Here is a 23,368-nt window from a genome sequence, read left to right as displayed (position 1 = left end):
GACTAAGTACTCGTAGTGCCCATATCTTGTCCGAAAAGCAGTCTTTGGTACGTCCTCCTTCTTCACTCGGATTTGATGGTATCCGGATCGCAAGTCTATCTTAGAGAAGACTTCAGCTCCCCTAAGCTGATCCATCAGATCGTCAATCCTAGGTAATGGGTACCTGTTTTTTATCGTCACCTTATTCAGTTGCCGGTAGTCTACGCACAATCTCATGCCAGCGTCGTCCTTCTTTTTCACCAAAAGAACTGGTGCTCCCAAAGGGGATACACTTGGTCGCACGAATTTCTTGTCCATAAGTTCCTCCACTTGCTTCTTCAGTTCCGCCAATTCCACCAGTGACATCCTATATGGAGCTATAGAGATGGGTCCTGTTCCAGGAACCTAGTCTATAGAAAACTCAACTTCTCTCTCCGGTGGTAACTCAGACACTTCCTCAGGGAATACATCGGAAAATTCCCTTACCACGGGTATTCCTTCTACACCTGTATCACTCTTATCCGTCTCCAATGCTCCTAAGAGAACGTCTGATTCGCACTCGGACGCTTTTCCTACCTTATCGGTTCGCTTTACTCGCTTAGCGTCTCCCTCACTAGTTCCAAAAGTGACCGTCTTCTTCCTACAGTTTAGGGTAGCATCATTGGCCGTCAGCCAATTCATCCCTAATATCACTTCTAGTCCTTCCAAGGGTAAGCATACTAAGTTCTGCCTAAAGGTTCTTCCTAAGGTTTCTAACCTACAATCCCTACAGACTTCCGAGGTTCTACTAGCGTTCTTAGTCGGGGTACTTACTTCCAAGTCCCATGCCAAACTTGTCACTGGTATTCCTAATTGTTTGACCCTCTCTTGTGATATAAACGAATGCGTCGCACCCGAATCATATAAAACGCTTAAAGGAAAACTATTAACATAACACGTACCTTGGATAAGTTCCGGTGCTTCAAAGCAAATACTTTTCCCTTATTCGTGGGTCATCCAAATTTCCTGTTGTCCCTTGGTGCAGGTGCACCTCTGCTACTTCCTTCACCAGTTGTAGCGGTAGGGTTTTGATTCCCATTTCCGCTGACTTGCGTACTAGGCTGCTCTCCCAACATTGCTCTACACTCTTGAGCGCAGTGTCCATTCCTTCGGCACCTCATGCAAAATGGGTTGTTAGGATTGAATCCTCTTGCCCTATTATGGAATCCAAGTCCTCCTGTTCGATTTCCGAACCGATTCCTTCCTTGCTCTGGTGGTCTAAAGTATGGTTTCCTTCTCTCCTCTTTCTTCTTCGGTGCCTTGTTAACACCTTGTCCCTTCAAGTACTCCTTCCTGGACTTCTCATTCTCTTCAAAAATCCTACACTTTTCCACCAGGGTAGCAAAGCTCTGAATCTGGTCATGTCCCACAGCAGTCCTGATGTCCGGCCTCAGTCCATACTCAAACTTGACACACTTTGAGGTCTCATCAGCTGCTGCACTATAATGTGGGTGGAACCGACACAGCTCCTCAAACTTAGCTGCATATTCCCCAACCGACATCGTACCTTGCTTCAGCTCCAAAAATTCCATCTCCTTCCTTCCCTTCGCATCCGCTGGGATGTACTTTTCCAGGAATGCATTCTTGAAGATCTCTCGGTTTATGGCTCCGTCCGCTGGAGTAATCCTCCCTCTTACTCCAGTCCACCATGTCCTAGCTTCTCCTGAAAGCAAATAACTAGCAAAAGCAACCTTACGTGGGTCAGCGCATACCAGTGTTTCATAAATCCTTTCTAATTCTCGGATCATCATCCAGAAGTATAAAAAAATCACTTTGGCATGCCAATTCGCCCTCAGGAGCTCAACCCGATAGCTGCCTCGAGCTTCAAAATTTGAATTTTGGTTCACGCGATTCCTAGAGATTCATGGCTTTAAACTGGTCCAAAGCTTCCTAAAAATGTTCTAACATGCTTAAGGATACAATTTGGATCGAAAACGATGCAAACTGAGCAAGTTGCAGAACTTACTCGCCGGAGAAGACAATCGGAGAGTTCCAAACCGTCGCGTTCGAGCTGTTCTGGGCACTAGTTCTTGATCTACGCTTGATGGGGAGTTGAATGGTGGCTATGGGTACTGTTATAGTTGTCTAGAATGAGAGAAAGGTCGAGTTGCAGGTCAGGAGTCTCGCCGGAGCTTCGCCGGAGTTATCGGGCTCCTTCATTTTTGAGCTATACTCGCTCAAAGCTTCACCAAACTGATCCTAATCGACTCCTTATCCTTCCAGAAGTCTAATGGACTAAGAATCACACACTAATTCTCTGTGAGTGAGGAGAATCGAAGAGAAGAAGCTTTTGAAGGTATGAAAAACGGTAGAAAGGGGGGGTTTGAATAACGTTTTCAGTACAAAACTACCACCTTAAAGATTTTAACAAATCTTTTCGAGAACTAAGTGCAAAAGATAGAGATAGAAAAGCACACAAGGATTTTATCCTGGTTCACTTGATAAATCACTCAAGCTACTCCAGTCCACCCGTTAAGGTGATTTCTTCCTTCTTAGAATGAAGGCAATCCACTAATCAGGTAAGAGTTACAACTGCACTTGAAACCTACAAGTGACTAACAATTACACTGACTTAGCTCACACTAAGATTCACTCTCTTAGTCTTCTCTAGGATCCGATCAACCTTGATCTCCTAAAGGAAAATCAAACAACTGTTTGATGTTGGTGTTTACAAGGGTTTGCTTCTGAATAAGCTGAGTGTAAACTAAATAAATTACAAGATGAAAGAAAGCTTAGAATATTTTGAATATCTTGCGCGTGTGTATTCTTGTATTCACTTCTCTAGCCGCTTCTTTCAATCTTCAGCCTCTATATATACTCCAAGGATTAGGGTTGAGCGTTGCATGGGAAATGCTACCGTTGGAGGGCAGTTCTGGAAAATCCAGCTTCTGCTATGGCTGAGAACGTTAGGTAGGTCGTCAGGAAGGTACACTTGCTTTTGTACTTGGATAGCGACTTGACCTTTTAACCTAGGAGACTTCTGATCAGAGGAATGCTTCGTATTGGAACTTGTGAAGCCGGTTGATCAGAGTCAGAGGGATAGCACAGATCCTCTGACCATTGTATCTTCTGATTCTGAACTCAGAGGGAAGAACATGGCCTTCAGAGTTTCTTGCTTCTGGACTTCAGAGTTTCCACTATTCAGCTTCTGGATCTTCGGAGTCTTCTACACCATCAGAACATCTGAACCTTCAGTGTTTCTTGGTTGTCAGAACTTCTGGATCATCAGAGCTTCTAGCGACTGAGTCCTCATCAGAGTTTGTATAGCTTCAGATCTTCTGAAGCTTTTCCACTGTTCATACTGAACATGGTGAATGCGAAAGCGTTGCTTGGGTTACCCTTTATACATAGTGCTTCTGATTTGTGTGAGATTGAGTTGAGGTCAGAGCCTGTAAATAGCACACTCAGAAAAACACGTTAGAGTACCACAATTGTTCATATCAAAAGGTTAACTTGTAATCATCAAAACATAGAGTTGTACTACTAGATCAAAACTTGATCTTACAATCTCCCCCTTTTTGATGATGACAAAACTAAGATTTTTGATGAACAATTTTTAACCATTAAACTGAATTCACTCAGAGTTTAGAGATATAGAATAAGACTTATCCTGATGTGAATAGTTTATCTTGCTCATTCTGAATTCAAGTCACTGCTTGATTCTGAGCTTAGCTCCCCCTGAATCTAATACTTGATGAAAACGTTAGTAAAGTCTAGATTCTGAGCTAAATTATATAAGAGTTCAGAGTGAAAAGCTTATGACATAGATGAAAAACGAATAATCAGAGCGCATAAGTGATCAGAGTCATGGACAAGGTATCAGAGTCTTGGGTATCAGAGTCAACTTAGAATCACTTCAGAAGAAGTGAAATGTATTCCTTGTATTTGCCCAGTGACACATCTATGGTCATGAAGGTGGAACTCTTAAAGTCTCCAAAAGAAAAATAAGTCACACTAACACATCTTACACATCAAAAACTGGGTTTACTCCCCCTTTTTGTCATAAGCAAAAAGCTTGGGGTGTGAAAAACTTAGCGTGAAGTACAAGGTACTCCCCCTTAGAGAAGGTCTAAGTTTAAAGAAAATGAAGACGATGTAAGAATCAGAGTGAGGCGATAATAAAAAGAAGAGTTAATGCAAGGGATGAACGTTTACCACCGGTCAAGTGATTAAATAGAAGGGTCAGTTACCAAGAACTTAACCTCGAGAAACTGTAAGAGCATTAACTTTCAGAGAGAAAGTGAAGCCTATAAAAACGTTGGAGAGAAAGGTAAGCTTCACATCTCGAATAAATTTCAGTAAGAAAAATGGCATCATACAGAATGGCATTAGAAGAGCTCAGAAGGAAGGCGTTTGAGGAAGATATGTTCCTCAATATTAGGCATCCCGATGGTACAAAGACCATACAAGAGCTGACGAAGACACTGCTGGAAGAAGATCTTGGTCCAGAGATGGAGAAAGATCTGAAGGAGTTCCTCTGCTTCGTGGAAGAGATTCAGGAGCTTTGCCAGCGGGAGCTGAATCTGCTGGAAGAGAAGGAGACTGTGGAAAAGAGACTTAAGACGACAGAAGATAGTCGAGAAAAAGATAATCTGAGCATCAAACTCGGCAACATAGAGTATGCATTGGATCGTCTGGAGAAGGGAAGAGTGGAGCAGCGCCAAGAATGCAGAAGAATGAGGAAGGATCCTCCATTCTAGATATAGGGAATAATGTATGATGGAAAGAATTATGATGTAAACATAGAACAATTATGAATAAAACAGGTTTTGCAAACATATGTGACACAAATATATATAGATATATGCATATAGAATCACAAATGAACAAATTAAAATAAGTAAATAAACAGAGTTTAAATAAAACAACGTGAAAAAAAGAAAAGGAAGAAAAAGAAGAGATCCTAAAAACTAAGATTTGTCAGTACGGCGCAGAAGTTCCATCATCATGTGCTTCATCTCAATCAGCATGGATTCATGAGTGTCAAGACGTTGTTCCATGATGTCGAGTCTGGATGAGCTTGTCGGAGTAGAGCTGGAAGGAACGTTCTGAGCAGCTTGAGGTTCTGGAATGGAAGCAGAAGCAGCAGAAGTAAACAGAACTGGTGCAAGTCGCTCTGCCTCAGCCTCAGCTTCAAGACGTTCTGCCTCAAGTCTGGCTTGTTCAGCCTGAGCTGCTGCTTGACGGGCAGCTTCTTCTTCTTGTTCTTTCTGTCTCTTGGCTTCTTCAATGGCTTCAAGAAGCTTGGTTCTCTGTTCGAGTTCATGAAGAGCCACCCTCCTAGCAAACCTTTGCTTTGCAGCCTCAATGCTCTGACTTCCCTCTGCATGCAGGAGCTGCAGCATAACGGGAAACTGAGCCACCAGCCAAGTGCTCAAATTGTTCCACTCATCAGCCACATTTTCAGCATTCTCACTGAGGTCAGTCTGACCGTGCACATTGCGGAGCCTCAAGGAGGCTTCATGATTGAAAATATTGATGCACTCAGAGAGAGATGTGGGTTGAAGGTGAGTATAGGGAATGATGGAGAGGTTGGGTGCAGGAGAGGCTGGGTGATTGCTGCTATGAGCTTCAGAGGCACCTTGTGGAGAACCAATGTTAATTATGGGAGCATTGGGTTCAGAGGTTCCACGGTGAGGGTCTGAAGTTTCAACCAGAGGGTGAGGTGATCTAACCGAGGATTGGTTAGACACTGATTGTTCAGGTTCAGGGTCTGGTTGAATTGGCTCTTGTTGGTCAGGGACAGGGTGAGCCTGTTGGACTAAGGGGTCTGCCTCTTGGATAGGATTGGCCAAGATAGGTTCATCTGGGTCAACTAGACGTTCAGGTCTAGGGCCAGGATATTGCCTAGGGCTTGGACAGGTAAGGTAATAGTCTTCCAAGGAAGATACCTTCTCCTTCCTAACCTCCATGAATTTTCTAAGTGATTCAGAGGTATTGGAGGGAGGAGAGTCAATGACATTAATGGGGAAGGATACAGGTGTGAAGGCTGATGAAGAGTCTGTATCCGTGGTTCTAACAGCAGGACGTTCTGATGCTCTGGGAGCAGAGTGATCAGACGTTCTGGGTTGTGATTCTGTTGGTTTGGGTTCTGGTTGGTTTTGGATGATGGGTTCAGAAGGTAATGGGTCGTGTGGAATGGTAAGGAGAGAGGTTGGATCTTCTGACCTAGAGGGTTGGTTCTGAAGCAAGTTCCAGAGTGGTGCTTCAGTAGGAGAAGGTTCAAAGAATGAAGATCTTGGGGAATGTGGTGGAGAGGTGGTTTGTGCAGCTGGTTGGGTTTCAGGAATAGGAGTGAGGGGATTTGAAGAGTGTTGGAGTAAGGCAGAAATTGGGAGTGCATCAAATAAATTCAAATCATCATCAGAGGTAAGTGCAGGCTTACTTGTATGTGCTGATGATCGAGTCACTCTGGCAGGAGGTTCAGTCCTTCTGACCTCTGCAGCAGCTGGTTCCACCCGAGTAGGCTTCATCACAATTCTGACTTTCTTCTGCTTCTTCTTTGGAGGACCATCCTCACTATCATCACCATCATCATCATCAGGCTTGCTCTTCGCCTTCTTGACCAGAGGGACATCAGATTCCTCTGAGGATTCGTCCAGAACCATCTTCCTCTTGGTTTTCTTCTTGGGAGGAGAAGGAAACTCTGGAGCTGGTGGAAGTCTGCTGACGAAATCATCAAGGTCAATCTCGAATCCTTGAGCCCTGAGGTCTTCAACATAGCATCTGATGGCTTCAGGATGGTCTGCTTGAGTCCACAGAGGGTAGTCATTTAGAGGCATTCTTCTTCCTCTGATCTCAGAAGATGTGTCCTCATGAGCAGGAGCAATCTTCTTCTGGACTAAGCCCATCTTCTTCAGAGAGTTGGCAGTGAAGACATCGCTGACAATTGTACTCAAGTCCTCTGTGCAACCAGCATCGATCAAATCTTGCACCAGGTTGCTTTCAATGAGAAAGTCTGAGATCAGCCTCCCAAAAGGGATATATTTGATGGCTGACTTGATGGAGGAGGTGGTGCGAGACTTCCGGATGCATTCCTTCAAATAGGAGAACAGGAAGTAGGGAAGGCAGATCTTCTCCTTGTCTTGAATGAAGAACAGCATCGCCTTCTGGTTGAAGTTGATGTAGTCTGGAGAACTGCCCTTTGGTCGTTGATTGATGCAGTTGAGCAGGATCTTGTGCCAGATTCTCAGTTTGGGCTGAAGGTCCATCACCTTGTAACTCGTCTTGCCCGGTTTGAAGGTGGTGTATAGGGCCTTGTTGACGATGTCCTTGGTTCTGGGTTTCAGCTTCGATTCTGTCAGTGAGAACCGATACCCATGAGCAGTTTCTGCACCTAGCAGATTCACGAATGACTTCTCCGTGATGATGATCTTCCTACCCAGTATGTAAAAGACCACCTGAGTGTCATCACAGTCAGCGTGCTTCCAGAATTCCTTTACTAGCTTCTCATACACCGGTCCTCGAAGTCGATTGAAGTAGTTTCCCCAACCTTGAGCTTGGACTTCAGGACGGAGATCAAACCCATTTGCAGCCAAGTTGTCGAGGTTGAATCTCCATTCTGCCAGGACTTGGAGTTCCTCAGGAGGAAATACACAGTGAACGGCACAGCCCCGTTCTGCAATAGGAACAATCTCCTCTTGAGCTTGAGCTTGTTCTTGTGCTGGGTTCTCAGGACCCCTTTGACCCGTTGCCAACCCGACTACCATGTGAGGGAACCGAGGTGCATCTGCAGTGGATCTTCTGGTTTGTCTCACCATCTTGAAGAGGTTGAAGGTTTGAGGTAGAAGATGAAGTTTGAAGGATGAAGAGAGATCGAGAGAGAAATCGAGAGAAAGGCGGTTTTGAAAAGCAGAGAGTGCGAGAGTGAAAACCGGAAGTGTGAGAGAACGTGTGTGTATAGTGGGTTTTATCAAATAACCGTTGTTGATTCAAAAAGCACTTTAAGATCAACGGTTGAAAATTAAAGATAGACAGTAACAGTAAAATACACAATCACACACAGGAGATAAGCATATCTACACACAATCATAACAGACTGTCACACGGGCACAAGGAACTATGCATCAGAAATTCTGACGCACGTGTTGTTGTCTCAGCTTCAGAGTCAGTACCAGTGGGCACACACACTCTGATTGAGTTACCTTCTGGACTAGACATCTTCTGATCAAGAAGTATCATAGTCAGAGGTTCTGATCTATCTTCACTCTGGACAAAAGTCCATGTTTAGATTTTTCAGAATAAAATTAAATCTATCTTCAGCTAAGGGCTTTGTAAAGATATCTGCCCATTGATGGTCAGTATCAACAAACTTCAGAAGAAGTACGCCCTTCTGCACATAATCTCTAATGAAGTGATACTTTACCTCAATGTGCTTTGCCCTTGAATGCAAGATAGGATTCTTGCTCAACGAAATTGCAGCAGTGTTATCACAATAGATTGGGATATTGCTCTCAAGGATCTGATAATCCTCCAGCTGATGTTTCATCCAGAGCATCTGAGTGCTGCATATTGCTGCTGAGATATATTCTGCCTCTGCAGTTGATAGAGCAATGGTTGATTGCCTCTTGCTTGCCCATGAGACTAGATTGCTTCCCAGAAATTGACAATTTCCAGAAGTACTTTTTCTCTCTGTTCTATCTCCAGCATAATCAGCATCACAATAACCTGAAAGCTTATACTCTGATGTTTTCTTATACATCAAGCCAAGGTTAGTGGTGCCTTTCAGATACCTTAGGATCCTCTTAACAGCAGTTAAGTGGGTTTCCCTTGGATCTGATTGGAAACGAGCACATAAATGAACACTAAATAATATGTCTGGCCTAGATGCAGTTAAGTACAGAAGTGAACCTATCATGCCACGATAGAGCTTCTGACATACTTTACCACTTATATCTTCTTTTTCCAGAATGCATGTTGGATGCATTGGAGTCTTGGCCACTGTAGATTCCAGCATATTGAACTTCTTCAGAAGTTCTTTAGTGTACTTGCTCTGATGGATATATGTTCCTTCTGGTGTTTGATCAACTTGTATTCCCAGAAAGTACTTTAATTCTCCCATCATACTCATCTCAAATTCAGCCTGCATCATCTCAGAAAATTCTTTGCATAGAGATTGATTAGCAGAACCAAATATAATATCATCAACATAAATTTGCACAATTAAGATATCATCTTTATAAGTCTTGCAAAAGAGAGTTGTATCTACTTTACCCCTTACAAACTCATTCTCCAGAAGGAATGAGCTAAGTCTCTCATACCATGCTCTGGGAGCTTGCTTCAGACCGTAGAGTGATTTCTTCAATTTGAACACATGGTCTGGTTTCTTTTCATCTTCAAAACCTGGGGGTTGATGAACATAGACTTCCTCTGAGATATAACCATTTAGGAAGGCACTCTTTACGTCCATCTGATGTAGAACTATGTTGTGATTTACTGAGAAAGAAATCAATAGTCTGATTGCCTCCAGTCTTGCTACTGGAGCAAATGTTTCAGTGTAGTCTATTCCTTCCTGCTGGCTGTAGCCTTGAGCAACTAGCCTTGCCTTGTTTCTGACTACATCTCCTTTCTCATTTAGCTTGTTTCTGAATACCCATTTCGTTCCAATAACATGGACATTCTCAGGCTTCTTCACTAAGCTCCAAACATCGTTCTTGGAGAATTGATTCAATTCTTCTTCCATGGCCAGAATCCAATCCTTGTCCTGAAGAGCTTCATCTATGGACTTGGGTTCAATTAAGGACACCAATCCTTTCAGACTCAGCAAGGTCTCTTCAGAGGGTCTGAAGGCAGATCTGGTTCTGACTGGTTCATCTTTGTTGCCCAGAATCAATTCCTTAGGATGAGCTGCAGTGATTCTGCTCTTCTTCAGAGTTTGTGAGTTAGAGGGACCAGCTTCTTCCTCTGGTTCATCTTCCTCTGGCTCAACTTCCTCTGGAGCTTTGCCTTTGTCAGAAACATTAATGCTTAAATCTGCAAACTTTTCAACTAGCTTTGACTGGTCAGAGTCAAGCTTATCATCAAATCTAACATGAATAGATTCTTCAATAGTCTTAGCATCAGTATTATAAAATCTAAAACCTTTAGATCTATCAGAATAACCAAGTAATAGACACTTAGAAGATTTAGCATCAAATTTATGCAATCTATCCTTAGTATTGAGAACATAACAAACACAGCCAAAAGGATGAAAATAAGAAATGTTGGGTTTTATGTTCTTCCACAATTCATAAGGAGTCTTATTCAGAATTGGTCTCACAGAGATTCTGTTCTGAATGTAACATGCTGTATTTACTGCCTCTGCCCAAAAGTGCTTAGCCATGCCAGTTTCTTGGAGCATGGTTCTAGCCATCTCCTGAAGAGTTCTGTTCTTCCTCTCAACAACACCATTTTGTTGAGGAGTTCTGGGACAAGAGAAATCATGTGCAATTCCATAGGAATCAAACAGACTCTCAAACTTGTCATTCTCAAACTCTCCACCATGGTCACTTCTGACACGCACAATTCTACAAGCCTTCTCGTTTTGCACTTGAGCAATGAAGGTAGAGAACACAGCATGAGACTCATCCTTGCGGGTTAGAAACTTTACCCATGTCCAGCGGCTATAGTCATCAACGATAACCATCCCATATCTCTTGCCACCTATAGACTCAGTTTTCACTGGTCCAAACAGGTCGATATGCAGAAGTTCTAACGGCCTTGAGGTTGAGACAACATTCTTTGCCTTGAAAGGGACTTTTGTGAATTTGCCTTTCTGACATGCTTCACAAAGAGCGTCTGAAGCGAACTTCAGATTGGGTAAGCCCCTGACAAGGTTTAGCTTGCTCAGCTGAGAAATCTTTCTCATACTGGCATGCCCTAACCGTCTATGCCATACCCACTGCTCTTCATTAACAGACAGAAGGCACTTCACATTCTGAGCCTCCAACTCAGATAATCTGATCTTATAGATGTTGTTCTTCCTCTTGCTGTTAAACAGAACAGAGCCATCGATCTGACTTACAGCCCGGCAGGACTTTTGATTGAATATAACATCATAACCCTTGTCAGCTAATTGACTTATAGACAATAAGTTATGTGTTAAGCCGTCTACCAATAAAACATTATCAATGCATGGACTACTATCTACACAAATAGTACCAGTACCAATAATTTTACCCTTTTCATTTCCTCCAAAGCCAACTTCGCCTCCAGGCTTAAGTTTCAGCTCTCGGAACATACGCTTTTCTCCCGTCATGTGACGCGAGCATCCACTGTCCAGATACCATGATTGGTGTTTCAGTGGAGCTATCAAGGATATCTGCAACATAGATAATCTTGTCCTTAGGTACCCACTTTCTGGGTCCTCTTTTGTTAGTTACCCCAAAGGTTCTGATCACCTTGGGTGTCTCAACATGATATTTTAAAGGAATATTTGCATGATATTTAGTCATAGAGAAAGATCCCTTTTTAAGAGGGTTTTTAGCAACTTCAGCAGGTACAGGATCAGGCAATATGGTACCAGAGGGAACAAAGCATTCATACAAGGATTTAGCTTTAGACACAGAAGGCTCATTTCTAATTGGTTTAGAATAGCCAATGCCATGCATTCCATTTCTGCTTACACCATAGATCATTGAAGCCATTAAGCTTCTATCTACGCTTTTAGCCAGGAATCTTTGAAAAGATTTTTCATACTTAGATTCATGCTTACTATCAGAGGCATCGCAGGCAATAACTTCTTCTAACTTTGCAATTTGATTCTTAAGCGCAGAGTTAGAATTAACTAAAGCATGGTTATCATTTTTCAAATCAGATATGATTTTCTCATGTTCAGAAGGAGTTTTAGAAATAGCAGATAAGTTCTTTTTCAGCTTCTTATGCTTAGACAACAAGGAGTTATACTTATCCATGATATCAGACAAAGCATGTTTCAGTTCAGAGGTAGAGAAGGAAGCAAATACCTCATTTTCATCGTCAGAGTCTGGATCTCCTTCTGATTCTGAGTCAGAGTCAACAGCTTCCTTTGACTCTGTTCCTTTGTCTTTGACAATAGCCATGAGTCCTTGGACTTCACCATCAGAGTCAACATCCTCTGACCCTGATTCATCGAATGTCACCATCAGACTCTTCTTGGTCTTGAAGTGCTTCTTTGGCTTCTTGTCCTTCTTCAATTTTGGACAGTCACTTTTGTAGTGCCCTGATTCTTTGCACTCAAAGCAAGTGACTTCCTTGATTGATGACTTCTTCTGACCTGAGGATTCAGACTTTCCTCTTGCCTTTCCAGAGCCTTTGAACTTGCTCTGCCTGTGCTTCCAGATGCGGTTGAGTCTCTTGGAGATCAGAGTCAGCTCATCTTCATCAGAATCTTCTGATGCTTCTTCAGATTCTTCTTCTTCAGCTTGAAGAGCCTTTGACTTCTCAACCTTAGCCTTTTCAGATTTGGATTTCAAGGCTATGGACTTTTTCCTCAGATCTTGCATCTCTGAGCGCTTCAGCTCATGGCATTTCAAAATGCTGATGAGTTCTTCTAAACTCATATTCTCAACATCTCTCGTGAGCTCTATTGAAGTCACCAAAGGCATCCAACTTTCAGGAAGACACCTGATGACCCTTATGACGTGATCTTTTGTTGTGTAGCTCTTGTTGAGAGGACGTATGCCAGCTACAAGCAGTTGAAATCTGGAGAACATTTCTTCAATGGACTCATTTGGCTCCATGATGAAGGATTCATACTTTTGGATCAAAGACAATGCCTTTGATTCTTTGACTTTCTTGTTTCCTTCATGAGACATCTTCAGAGAATCAAAAATGCCTTTAGCAAACTCACGATCTGTAATCTTCTGGTACTCCTCATAGGAGATAGCACTTAGAAGAATTGCTCTTGCTTTATGATGTTGTGAGTACAGCTTCTTTTGATCTGCAGTCATCTCTGACCTTGGGATCTTCTTGCCATCTGCATCAACTGGACGCTCGTAGCCATCCACAATAATATCCCAGAGATCTGCATCGAAACCCAGAAAGAAACTTTCCAGTCTATCTTTCCAATATTCGAACCTTTGACCATCGAACATAGGAGGCTTTGCGTTGTAACCATCTCTTTGAGTTTCACTGGTGGTGGCAGCCATTGTTTTTCACACCGGCCCGGATCACTGAACACTGTTAGGTGTGGTAATCAGAACTTGCGCTCTGATACCAATTGAAGGTATGAAAAACGGTAGAAAGGGGGGGTTTGAATAACGTTTTCAGTACAAAACTACCACCTTAAAGATTTTAACAAATCTTTTCGAGAACTAAGTGCAAAAGATAGAGATAGAAAAGCACACAAGGATTTTATCCTGGTTCACTTGATAAATCACTCAAGCTACTCCAGTCCACCCGTTAAGGTGATTTCTTCCTTCTTAGAATGAAGGCAATCCACTAATCAGGTAAGAGTTACAACTGCACTTGAAACCTACAAGTGACTAACAATTACACTGACTTAGCTCACACTAAGATTCACTCTCTTAGTCTTCTCTAGGATCCGATCAACCTTGATCTCCTAAAGGAAAATCAAACAACTGTTTGAGGTTGGTGTTTACAAGGGTTTGCTTCTGAATAAGCTGAGTGTAAACTAAATAAATTACAAGATGAAAGAAAGCTTAGAATATTTTGAATATCTTGCGCGTGTGTATTCTTGTATTCACTTCTCTAGCCGCTTCTTTCAATCTTCAGCCTCTATATATACTCCAAGGATTAGGGTTGAGCGTTGCATGGGAAATGCTACCGTTGGAGGGCAGTTCTGGAAAATCCAGCTTCTGCTGTGGCTGAGAACGTTAGGTAGGTCGTCAGGAAGGTACACTTGCTTTTGTACTTGGATAGCGACTTGACCTTTTAACCTAGGAGACTTCTGATCAGAGGAATGCTTCGTATTGGAACTTGTGAAGCCGGTTGATCAGAGTCAGAGGGATAGCACAGATCCTCTGACCATTGTATCTTCTGATTCTGAACTCAGAGGGAAGAACATGGCCTTCAGAGTTTCTTGCTTCTGGACTTCAGAGTTTCCACTATTCAGCTTCTGGATCTTCAGAGTCTTCTACACCATCAGAACATCTGAACCTTCAGTGTTTCTTGGTTGTCAGAACTTCTGGATCATCAGAGCTTCTAGCGACTGAGTCCTCATCAGAGTTTGTATAGCTTCAGATCTTCTGAAGCTTTTCCACTGTTCATACTGAACATGGTGAATGCGAAAGCGTTGCTTGGGTTACCCTTTATACATAGTGCTTCTGATTTGTGTGAGATTGAGTTGAGGTCAGAGCCTGTAAATAGCACACTCAGAAAAACACGTTAGAGTACCACAATTGTTCATATCAAAAGGTTAACTTGTAATCATCAAAACATAGAGTTGTACTACTAGATCAAAACTTGATCTTACAGCTTTTGAGGCTCTTCTCGGTCTCTCACTCTCTCTGGGCTCTCTAGGCACTATCATAGGGTTCTAAGACGTTCAATAGCTAGCTAGGGTCACATAGAGTCGAGTGTGAGGCTTTATATAAGCTGTAGGGTGATTAAGTTGCTAATCCAAGCTTAAGCTTAATCAAAGTTGCACCACCAATGAGTTTGCATGCAAATGGTTTGTCCTAGGGCTTGGGGTTGCGTGGCTGAAGGTAGAAGATGATCAGAAGGCATCAGAAGGGTTCATGGGGTGCATCATGGCTGAGTTGCGGCTTATGTCATTGGCACGGTAATCCTAGGGCTTCGATTGGTCGATTATTTTATCATTTCTTCAAGTCGGGACAAAACTGATGTTGTAACACACTTATTTGGGTCTGCTAGTGTTAAATTAGAGTGTATTTCCCTTTTCAAGGTTCAATATCATCTCTTTTGAGTGATTAAGGTATCACTCTTTTAGCTTGATTCGGGTTTCGATCAATCTGAGACAATTTATTTATCATTGTCAAGAAATGTGATCAGATCATCTATTTAGCCATATCCTACCTCTATCTCGAGTTCATCCTCTTATCGGGGTTATTACGACCATGTCTTTGGTACTTCTATTGTCGGGTCACTTTAAAGTCGACTGACCGACATCTCGATTTATGTGCAATCAAGTACTTCAATAAAATATCTTATTTTTACACACATACACGTGTGTATATATATATATATATATTTATACTATCATCTCATATTTAACTCATTTCGACTTTCTAGGTTTTCGTATCGTCTACGAGGTCTTTACCATATTGGTGGGATGTTACACCATGGTATCTACATTTTTCAGAATAGAAATATGAATTGTACCATTATTTTGAGGGAAACTGTATGTCAATGTACAGGTAGTGGTTGCTGACATGTCATATCACCTAGGCCGGATTGATAATTATTTTGTGCGACGAGTTAGAGACATTTTAATGCATGCCAAGTTACCAATTATGCCTCCTGAAACCATGACTGTTGACATATTGAAAAATGTCATGGGGTTTGTATTGATTCTGTAGTACTTTTTTCATGTTCTTTTTTTTTCTTAAATTATGACAAAAGTTTCATTTATTTTGTTAGGTTGTGAAGAAGGTAGCATATGGGTTGCTAAGGCTCATCCTTCTAAAGGGTCCTCTAAGCAATTGTGTTTTCATAGGGGATTATGATAGACCGGCCCTAGATGATACATATCAGAAGGGTAGAAGGCTTAGACTCTTACAGGTCCTTCTGGGAAGAAGGTTTTCAGTCTGATTACATGCTCCAAAGATCTTAAAGATAGTAGCAAAATTTGGTTGGGCTGAAGACAAATCAGTATGGTATACCGGGTAAGGGAGAACGATACATACTTCAATATTTAATTTTAGTGCCTGCCAAAGTTACCTATTGGTCACTCCATCTTTTACTGTTTCATTTGCATTGGGAAGAAAAGCTTTGTGAACTGGTTTGTATTCCCCGTAACCCTCCACACCACTTTGGCTCGATCTTCAATCATGCGTGTATGTTCTTCTAATTTGTAGTATTTGTTGATTTGTCTTCAGATGCTTATCAAGGTTTTTCACACGCACTTCAATCACGAGTTGGGGCTATCAATGGGGTTTTCTTTCCAGTTTGTCTCTGAAGGTAAACCTCAGACACCACTCTTCTTCCCAGTGAACTTAAGGTTTGGATACAAGGGTTTGATGTAAATTTTAAAAATCATTGTTTGAAAAAGGTGTTTAGTGGTTGCTTCTTTTCCTTCTTCTTAAAGTTAATTTTCTTCCTTCTTTTTTTAAATTCCAACTGATAGAGCTTGGTATCTTCAACTGTAATTTTGCGCTCAGGTTAATTGTCCTATTAAACATGGTGCAGTTAATGGTTGATTTGAGGAGATCACATTCCAAGTTGAAGGGTATATTGAAAATAGTGCAGCAGATGAAGCCCCAACAACATTGGTTGTACAAATATCTAGGCTCGGCGAGATTAACCAGATTTATGTCCTGAAAGTTTAAGGTTTAAGGACATACATTATGACCATGCTAATGAGACATCCAACCTTTCAACCATCAAGGAGGACAAGAGAACTGTTAATGTCGATGACCAAAGTGATCTCAATACCAGAAAGCTTCATTCTAGCCCAGCGTCAGATGATGTCTCTTAGGCTACAAGATTGAAATTAGGCAAGAACTAAGATGCTTCAGACCAAAGAACCAAATGCAGTTAAGAGAGCTTAGAGACCAACAACTTGGGGGAAAACCAAAATTTACTTGCTTAACTCCCGAAACTGATATTAGAGCATGGGAAAGATAGGGTTTTAAAGGGTTTTCTTCCAAGCACGCAGGTCCATTGCAATGCTTTGGGATCAATTTGCATGACAGGATAGCATAATGACTTTGATGGGATCCAATTGTTCCCTGAAATAACTGTTAAATAGTTATGTATTATGTGGTGTTAAATCATACAATAATATATATTAATTTATAATTATATTTTTAATCTTTTAATAATACATTAACCGTGCAAAGCACGGGCTTAGATACTAGTAACAATACAATCTTAATAAATCTTAATAAGAGATATTCAACACATACTTCGTGCCCTATCTAGCCACGTAGGGGTGGGAAAGAAAACACAATAAAATATGGTTCTTGCATTAACATCTAGTAATTGAAGCCTAATCTATGATTTGTTAATTTGTTTATATCGAGATTAGCAGGTTAGTGACGTGGGCTTGTACCCTTGTATTTAATATTTAAGATGTTCTATCTATTTAGTGGTTTATAATTTAGGTGCCCACTAGGGTGAGGAAGTTTCAAAATGGTCCACCAATGGACCATCATTTACCATCATTAGATTTGAGAATCTTAGAATATTCTTTCATTGAATGGTTAGGATTGGTTGAATGATTAAAGGGTAAAAATATAATTTCCTACATCCCTCCTTTACCAGCTCTTCTTCTCCCAGCTCCATCACCCTCTGCTTTCCATAACCTTCTTCACCTTCTTCCGTTAACATCCCTTGATTTTGGAGAAGCACCGCTTCCTCATCCCTCCAGTGGAAGCCACCGCCATCACCTTCTTCTTCCATGGTCGTGCATCCCTTGCTGTTGAGAAGCACCCACAGCCATCCACGCGACCAGCCACCACCGGGGGTCCTTCTTCCGTTTCCAGCGAACACGAGGCAGCAACCACCGTGGTCTCTGCACCCTGGTACCAGCGAGTACCGCCGCGCCACCACCACTCCTCATGGACGACGTAAAACAGAGAAGAAAGAACCCTAACCACCGCCACCTTCAACCCTTGATCTCCGGCGAATCACTCGTCATTTGGAGAAACTAACACCACCATTGCACTCCCCTCATCGTCCGCAACAAAACCCCTCAACCAATTTGCTGTTCCGTCGTGAGCCGCCGCCGGAGGCGATTTTCGGCGAACCCACCAACCTGCAAAATCACCATGACATCGTTAATTTTCTTTCATTTTTAACTTACCATATTCTTTACAGAATTGTAGACACAGTGGGAAAATTGGTTGCACAGTTTGTACTTTATACCCCATTCCTTGAATTGTTTGTATGCACAGTGCGCAAATTGGTTTGCGCAGTTTATAGTTTATATGCATTATTGGATTTTTTTTTTCAAAACTCATAAGTTCAATATCCAAATCACAAGCACAAAAAGAACATCAGACGACCAAAATTTAATTGATTTCCCAGACATGATAACAAAAAGGAACAAAGAACACGATTAGGAAAAAAAACAAAAGCATTGGGTGAATAGTGAATATCAGCCTTCAGATCCTCAAAATCTTCAATTCCCTGATAGCGATGGGTGATTACCTTATTTTTCAATTAAAGAAATCTGAGCCATTTTTTTATAAAAAAAAACAAACACGGTGCTGGAGTAACAGGGGAAGTGAGAGAACAACAGAAGCGTGAGTGAGGACAGGGGAGAGAGGTTTTTTTTTAGAATTTAATTTTTTTATATATTTTTATTTTGTAAATTACTACTATGACCTTGGTCCACCGTTGGACCATTTTAAAACTTCCCCACCCTAGTGGGCCCCTATAATTTACTTTCACATTGATATGTAATCCCAAACCGCCCCTTATTTGTGCGGTTAATATATGAACAAGAACAAGCAAGAAAGAGTCCAATACCATCCACAAGTACCTGAGGGCAAGGGAGTATGAACCACAGGGTTGAGTCAAATTTACACCAGACTTAAAAATACTCAGAAATAAAGCATTGGATTCAAAATTTGAGTATGTGCCTGATAGGGATGCACTTTATTAGAGAGGAAGTTAGAGTCAGTTGGGAGGATCTTTGGTATTCATTTAGGTTTTTGGTTAGAGAGAGAAGTGGTTCTCTCTTAGCCTTGGAAGGGAGTTTAGTACCATTTTTTCTTGTATCTCTCCCTATTTCCCAATTGGGAATTAAGGTTTACTATCAATAAAATCAGGTTCTAACACTTGTAGGTTCTCTCTTAGGGTTGGAATGGAGTTTGGTATCCCTTTTTCCTGTATCTCTCCCTAGTTCCCAATTGGGAATTAGGGTTTACCTATCAGTAAAATCATGTTCTAACAGTGCCCCATCTCCCTAGTTCCCAATTGGGAATTAGTGATTGAAATGAATGTTTATAACAGTGATATTTGAGCTGAGTCCTTGAGGAAGCAGAGTAAAAAGTCAGATAACAACATTGTTATCTTCGATCAAAATTCATTTTAAGGTAGAGAGTAAGATTTTACCTGCGAGCAAATGTAGGCAATTGTTGGGTGTGAGCAACCACAAAATTACAAGTAGTAACAGGACTTGATACTTCCTTGTAATTCTTTATGGACAACCACTCCAATGCTGAAACTCTAAATACCCATTTTCCCAAAAGAAATAGCTTCACCAACATCCAACATAGATAACAATTTCCTACACCACATCAAGCTACAAACCTGGTTCCTACATGATAGAAAGATGGAAATTGGGAAAACACCGTGATAAATGAAGATAATTAAAAAAGAGAATACCAATAGCAGTGTGCTCAATGGGATTTGCTGTATTTTCACCTATAGACACCTTCTAAGTATAGTTTACATCAGCTGCAGTGAGAAGCAAAATCATTTGTATGGGGCTAGGATCCTTTAGCATAGTTATTCTCCGCCTCTTTTACTAATTTTTACAAGATTAATCAGCTAAGGTTCCTCTGCATTGGTTTAATTTCTAATACATGAGAACCAGTCACGTTAACTATGTTGTTCAAACCATTTCTAGCAATTGTAAGGAGAAAAGCAATGCAATTCTATCAAAAAGTAATGCAAACTAGAGAGAAACTTTCAACAGGTTAAGCGAAACAAGTAGGAAAAACATCTACATAATCAACCATAGCTACAACTAAATTCCCAACTCGATGAGGAAGGGGTTTGATCAATATTTTAAGTCGGGTTCATTTTTAATAAAACCGCATATGCTTTAAATTCCTAAGCAAGCTTAAAATCGCATATGTTCTAAATTCCTAAGCAAGCTTAATGATCAATGAATGTTAAAGATGAAAGCATTTCCAAATGAATACACATAGCATAAAAAACACCTATGCCACAATGGAGCATGAACAAAAGAAGATAAGACGTGCATAAGCAAATATGATCATCAAAATAATAAATTCCTAAGCAAGCTTAGTGATCAATGAATGTTAAAGGAGAAAGCATTACCAAATAAATGAACATAGCATAAAAAACACCTATGCCACAATGGAGCATGAACAATAAAAGATAAGACGTGAATAAGCAAATATGATCATTAAAATAAGATCCGCAAATAGTTACGATGAAGAGCCCGAGTTCTGTGATCCTATCTTCATTATTGTACAATAACTAACAAAAGGGAAATTAAATTGAAATGCTCAGCCATGAGTGTTGAAAGCTTCCCACAACAAATTCTGGGAAGAAGGGTCAGTGAGGTTCCTAGCTTGAAGAGCAGCAGTTCTGAGTGTCTTAAGAGTCCAAAGATTGGCCTCCACAAATGACAAACTCCTGTAAGGCAAATTATGCTTCTTGCAAAGATCAATCACCAATGGAGATATCTTCCTCAATTGAGCCCTTGGAAGCCTTGGGAACAAATGGTGCTCAAGCTGAAACTGCAAACCACCAAAGAACCAATCCATCCAAGATGAGCAAGAGATGTCCAATGTCCCACTTGTCTGCTTCTGAAACCAGTCATTCCCCTTTGGTGGCCCCACATACACATTTGCAGCAAAATGGTTCAAACAGAATTGGAGATGCTGAACAGAACAAACAACAAAGGAAGCTAGCACAAACATAATCCTTTCTGGCCAATTTGGCAGACACGACAAAAGAAGAGGGAACCAAGTCCAAAATACAAGGATCCCCAATATGTTTAAAGCTCTATCTGGGACTTTACGCCCTGAAAACAAGAGCAGAAAAGTCTGAAGGTACAAGTTGACCCTGGCAAAGCACAGGACCGGGTAGAATGTCCAGTGCTGGTAACTGATCAGAAACCTCGACAAAGCATCAAACTTGAGCTCCCTCCCATAGAAACAAGATCTAATGGAACTGAAGAAACGAGAAGATACAGCAAAAACAGGGATATGCTGCAGATCAGGATCATAGTCAAGACTGTTACAGGCAATGTGATGAGCATTGTGAGTCCATTTCCACCAGGCAATGCTTATCCCAGTCATGCAATTCCCACACAGAACTTGGGCTAATTTGTTGTAACCGCGACTCGACATAACCTCATAGTGACCAGAATCATGACCCACATAAGTGCTCTGCATCCAAAGCAAACCCAGCAACATGGCAGAGCCCAAATGAGCCCACACGCTTGTGCATCTGAGGACACCATAAACAACAATGGAAAACATAACAGCAACAGAGGTGAGGGTGTATAAGGTGACATGCTCTTTCTTCTCAAAAAGCCCCAATTTAACAAACTCGGTCACGAGTTTCCTGTAATCCCTGGATACATCAGAGACTTGGAAATCGTTGAGGTGATACCCGGTGAAGAATTTGTCAAGATATTGCCATGCTGAGCCAGGATGGTATGCAATGAATGCATCAGTGACATCCTGGCCAGCAAGATTCAAAAGGGGAACCTCACCACCAGGGTGATCCTTGGCCCAATCAGAGACATTGTAAACCTTACCCTGAATTGATATCCACAGATCTCCTTGCTTGTTGTGCTCCTTCAACTCCTCAGAGCTGATGTACCTCTTGTTCCCCTCCTCACCCTTCATAGCTGGGCTGCACAGAAATATATATGATTAACTCACAGATTCACTGAAAAAAAGAGGGATCTGATCCGGCAACTGCAAAACAACAAGATCTGAAACCAAGGAATCTCTTACCCTTTACGCTGTGCCTGTGATTTGGGTTGTTCACAAACACAACACAAGCTAAATTACAATGCAGGTTAGATATGGTTGCGGCAGGGATCTAATGCCCCTCCCTGCTTGGATCTCAATCTGTCGGTGTTTGTGGCTTTATGGTTATTCGAGGAGCGTGCGTTTGAATTTCTAAACAGGACTTTAACGGCCACCGCACAAACAAAACAAAAAGGTTTTTTTACAGTTTAGGGTTTTTTTTCCAACAACAACAAAGCCAAGCTGGTCTAGCTGGCATAAGCTTATTTGTATACGGCTGTCATGATCACTACGGTTATGGATCCATGGGCCTCTCGGGTATTTTGGGGTCTATACGATAGAATCCAACCAAAAAAATTTCAGCAACGCGGAATGTGATGCTGCATGCCAGGCCTGCAGGTGAGGTGGCCGACCTACTTATTGCCATCTATCTCATTTGCATTTAACAAGGAAATATGTTTTGCACGTTTAGTTGATAAGCTAAATGAAAGTTGATAAGTTAGATGAAAGTTTAAGACATTGTTTGGTTTGAGGAGAACGGAGGGGAGGGGAGGGGAGGGATTTGTAAAAACTGATTTTGTTTGGTTCAAACTTTAGGAGGGGAGGGGGGGAAATGGAGGGGAGCAAAATCCCTCCAACCTCAATTTTTTGTTCCCCCAAAAGTGGGGAAATTAGGAGGGGAAATAAATTTCTGAAAAAAATAACCCTGCGCAAATTTAAAAATTCCAATTTTTTATTCTATGGTTTCCCTTCTTTATTTCATCTTTTATTTCTTTCCTTCTTCATTCCAACCGTTGCTGCCCCCTGGTCTCTCTCTAACAAAAAATGTTACCAATGATGTTTGTAATTTCGATTGCCACTAAATTATGTTTCGAGAACAAGATGAACAGATACTCAAGAGCTTCGTCACTGCCTGCCTATCACCAAGTTCATTGGTTCTCGTTCGTTAACTCAATAGTCAATTAGTCATCATCCTACTTTTGGTTGGTTTGCTTGCCTTGCTATAAGCGACATTTGAAGAGGGAATTGAAAAAGAATTTGTCTTCTTCTTCCTCTTGTTCTTTCTCATAATCATGTGAAAGCATAGTTGTAGTCTGTATTTATTTGTTAGACTAACAACAAAGGGAAGGATGTGAAAGTAATTTTAATTATAAAATATCTTCCCTCTCCTCATGAACCAAATAAAAATAAGTTATTTTCCCTCCTCTCCCCTTCATGAACCAAACATAATAACTATTAAAATCCCTCCCCTCTCTTCCCTTCCCCTCCCCTCCCCTCCATTAAAATCTCTCCCCTCCTTTGAACCAAACAGTAGCTAAAAGTTACGTAATTGAAACAAAAATGTTTGGTAAAACTAGCTGTTCAACAAGCTGAAATTATAAAATGACATATTTATATAACTTTTTTTATATTTAACATTATTTTCACATTAATGCCTATATGATATTAAAATAAAAATTATTATAACTTTAAATGTTCTAATTTCATTCAAGTTATTTATCATCTTAAAAATATAAAATTAGTTTTCTATATTTATTAAATTAAATAGAATAAAAAAAATAATT

The 23,368-nt window shown here is 41.1% G+C and overlaps 1 protein-coding gene and 1 long non-coding RNA gene across 3 annotated transcripts; one reads left to right on the top strand and one right to left on the bottom strand.

Annotated features, from left to right (window-relative positions):
• Positions 1–15,397: 15,397 nt before the first annotated feature.
• Positions 15,398–16,929, top strand: LOC130710935 (uncharacterized). The gene is made up of 4 exons (XR_009010510.1): positions 15,398–15,457; positions 15,538–15,782; positions 15,996–16,077; positions 16,278–16,929. It is a non-coding gene; the product is annotated as an uncharacterized LOC130710935 (long non-coding RNA).
• Positions 16,930–20,194: 3,265 nt separating this feature from the next.
• On the bottom strand, positions 20,195–22,027 carry LOC130710934 (delta(8)-fatty-acid desaturase 2-like). 2 transcript variants are annotated; one of them, XM_057560328.1, is made up of 2 exons: positions 21,789–22,027; positions 20,195–21,679 (listed from the first exon to the last, which is right to left on the bottom strand). In XM_057560328.1, the coding sequence occupies exon 2, from the start codon at positions 21,675–21,677 to the stop codon at positions 20,325–20,327; it is 1,353 nt and encodes a 450-aa protein (XP_057416311.1). In that variant the 5' UTR covers positions 21,678–21,679; positions 21,789–22,027; the 3' UTR covers positions 20,195–20,324. The 2 variants fall into 2 exon arrangements, with proteins under 2 accessions (XP_057416311.1, XP_057416310.1); XM_057560327.1 differs by having other exon boundaries at positions 20,195–21,684; positions 21,789–22,026.
• Positions 22,028–23,368: the final 1,341 nt, after the last annotated feature.

The sequence above is a fragment of the Lotus japonicus genome, chromosome 4 (assembly GCF_012489685.1).
Source record: "Lotus japonicus ecotype B-129 chromosome 4, LjGifu_v1.2".
In the NCBI taxonomy this organism is placed as follows: Eukaryota; Viridiplantae; Streptophyta; class Magnoliopsida; order Fabales; family Fabaceae; genus Lotus; species Lotus japonicus.
Note: the sequence above shows the minus strand (reverse complement) of the source record. Positions and strands in the feature narration are given on the sequence as shown.

Coding starts and splice junctions, on each gene's coding strand:
- LOC130710934 (XM_057560328.1), bottom strand. CDS start 21,677: ATGAAGGGTGAGGAGGGGAACAAGAGGTACATCAGCTCTGAGGAGTTG.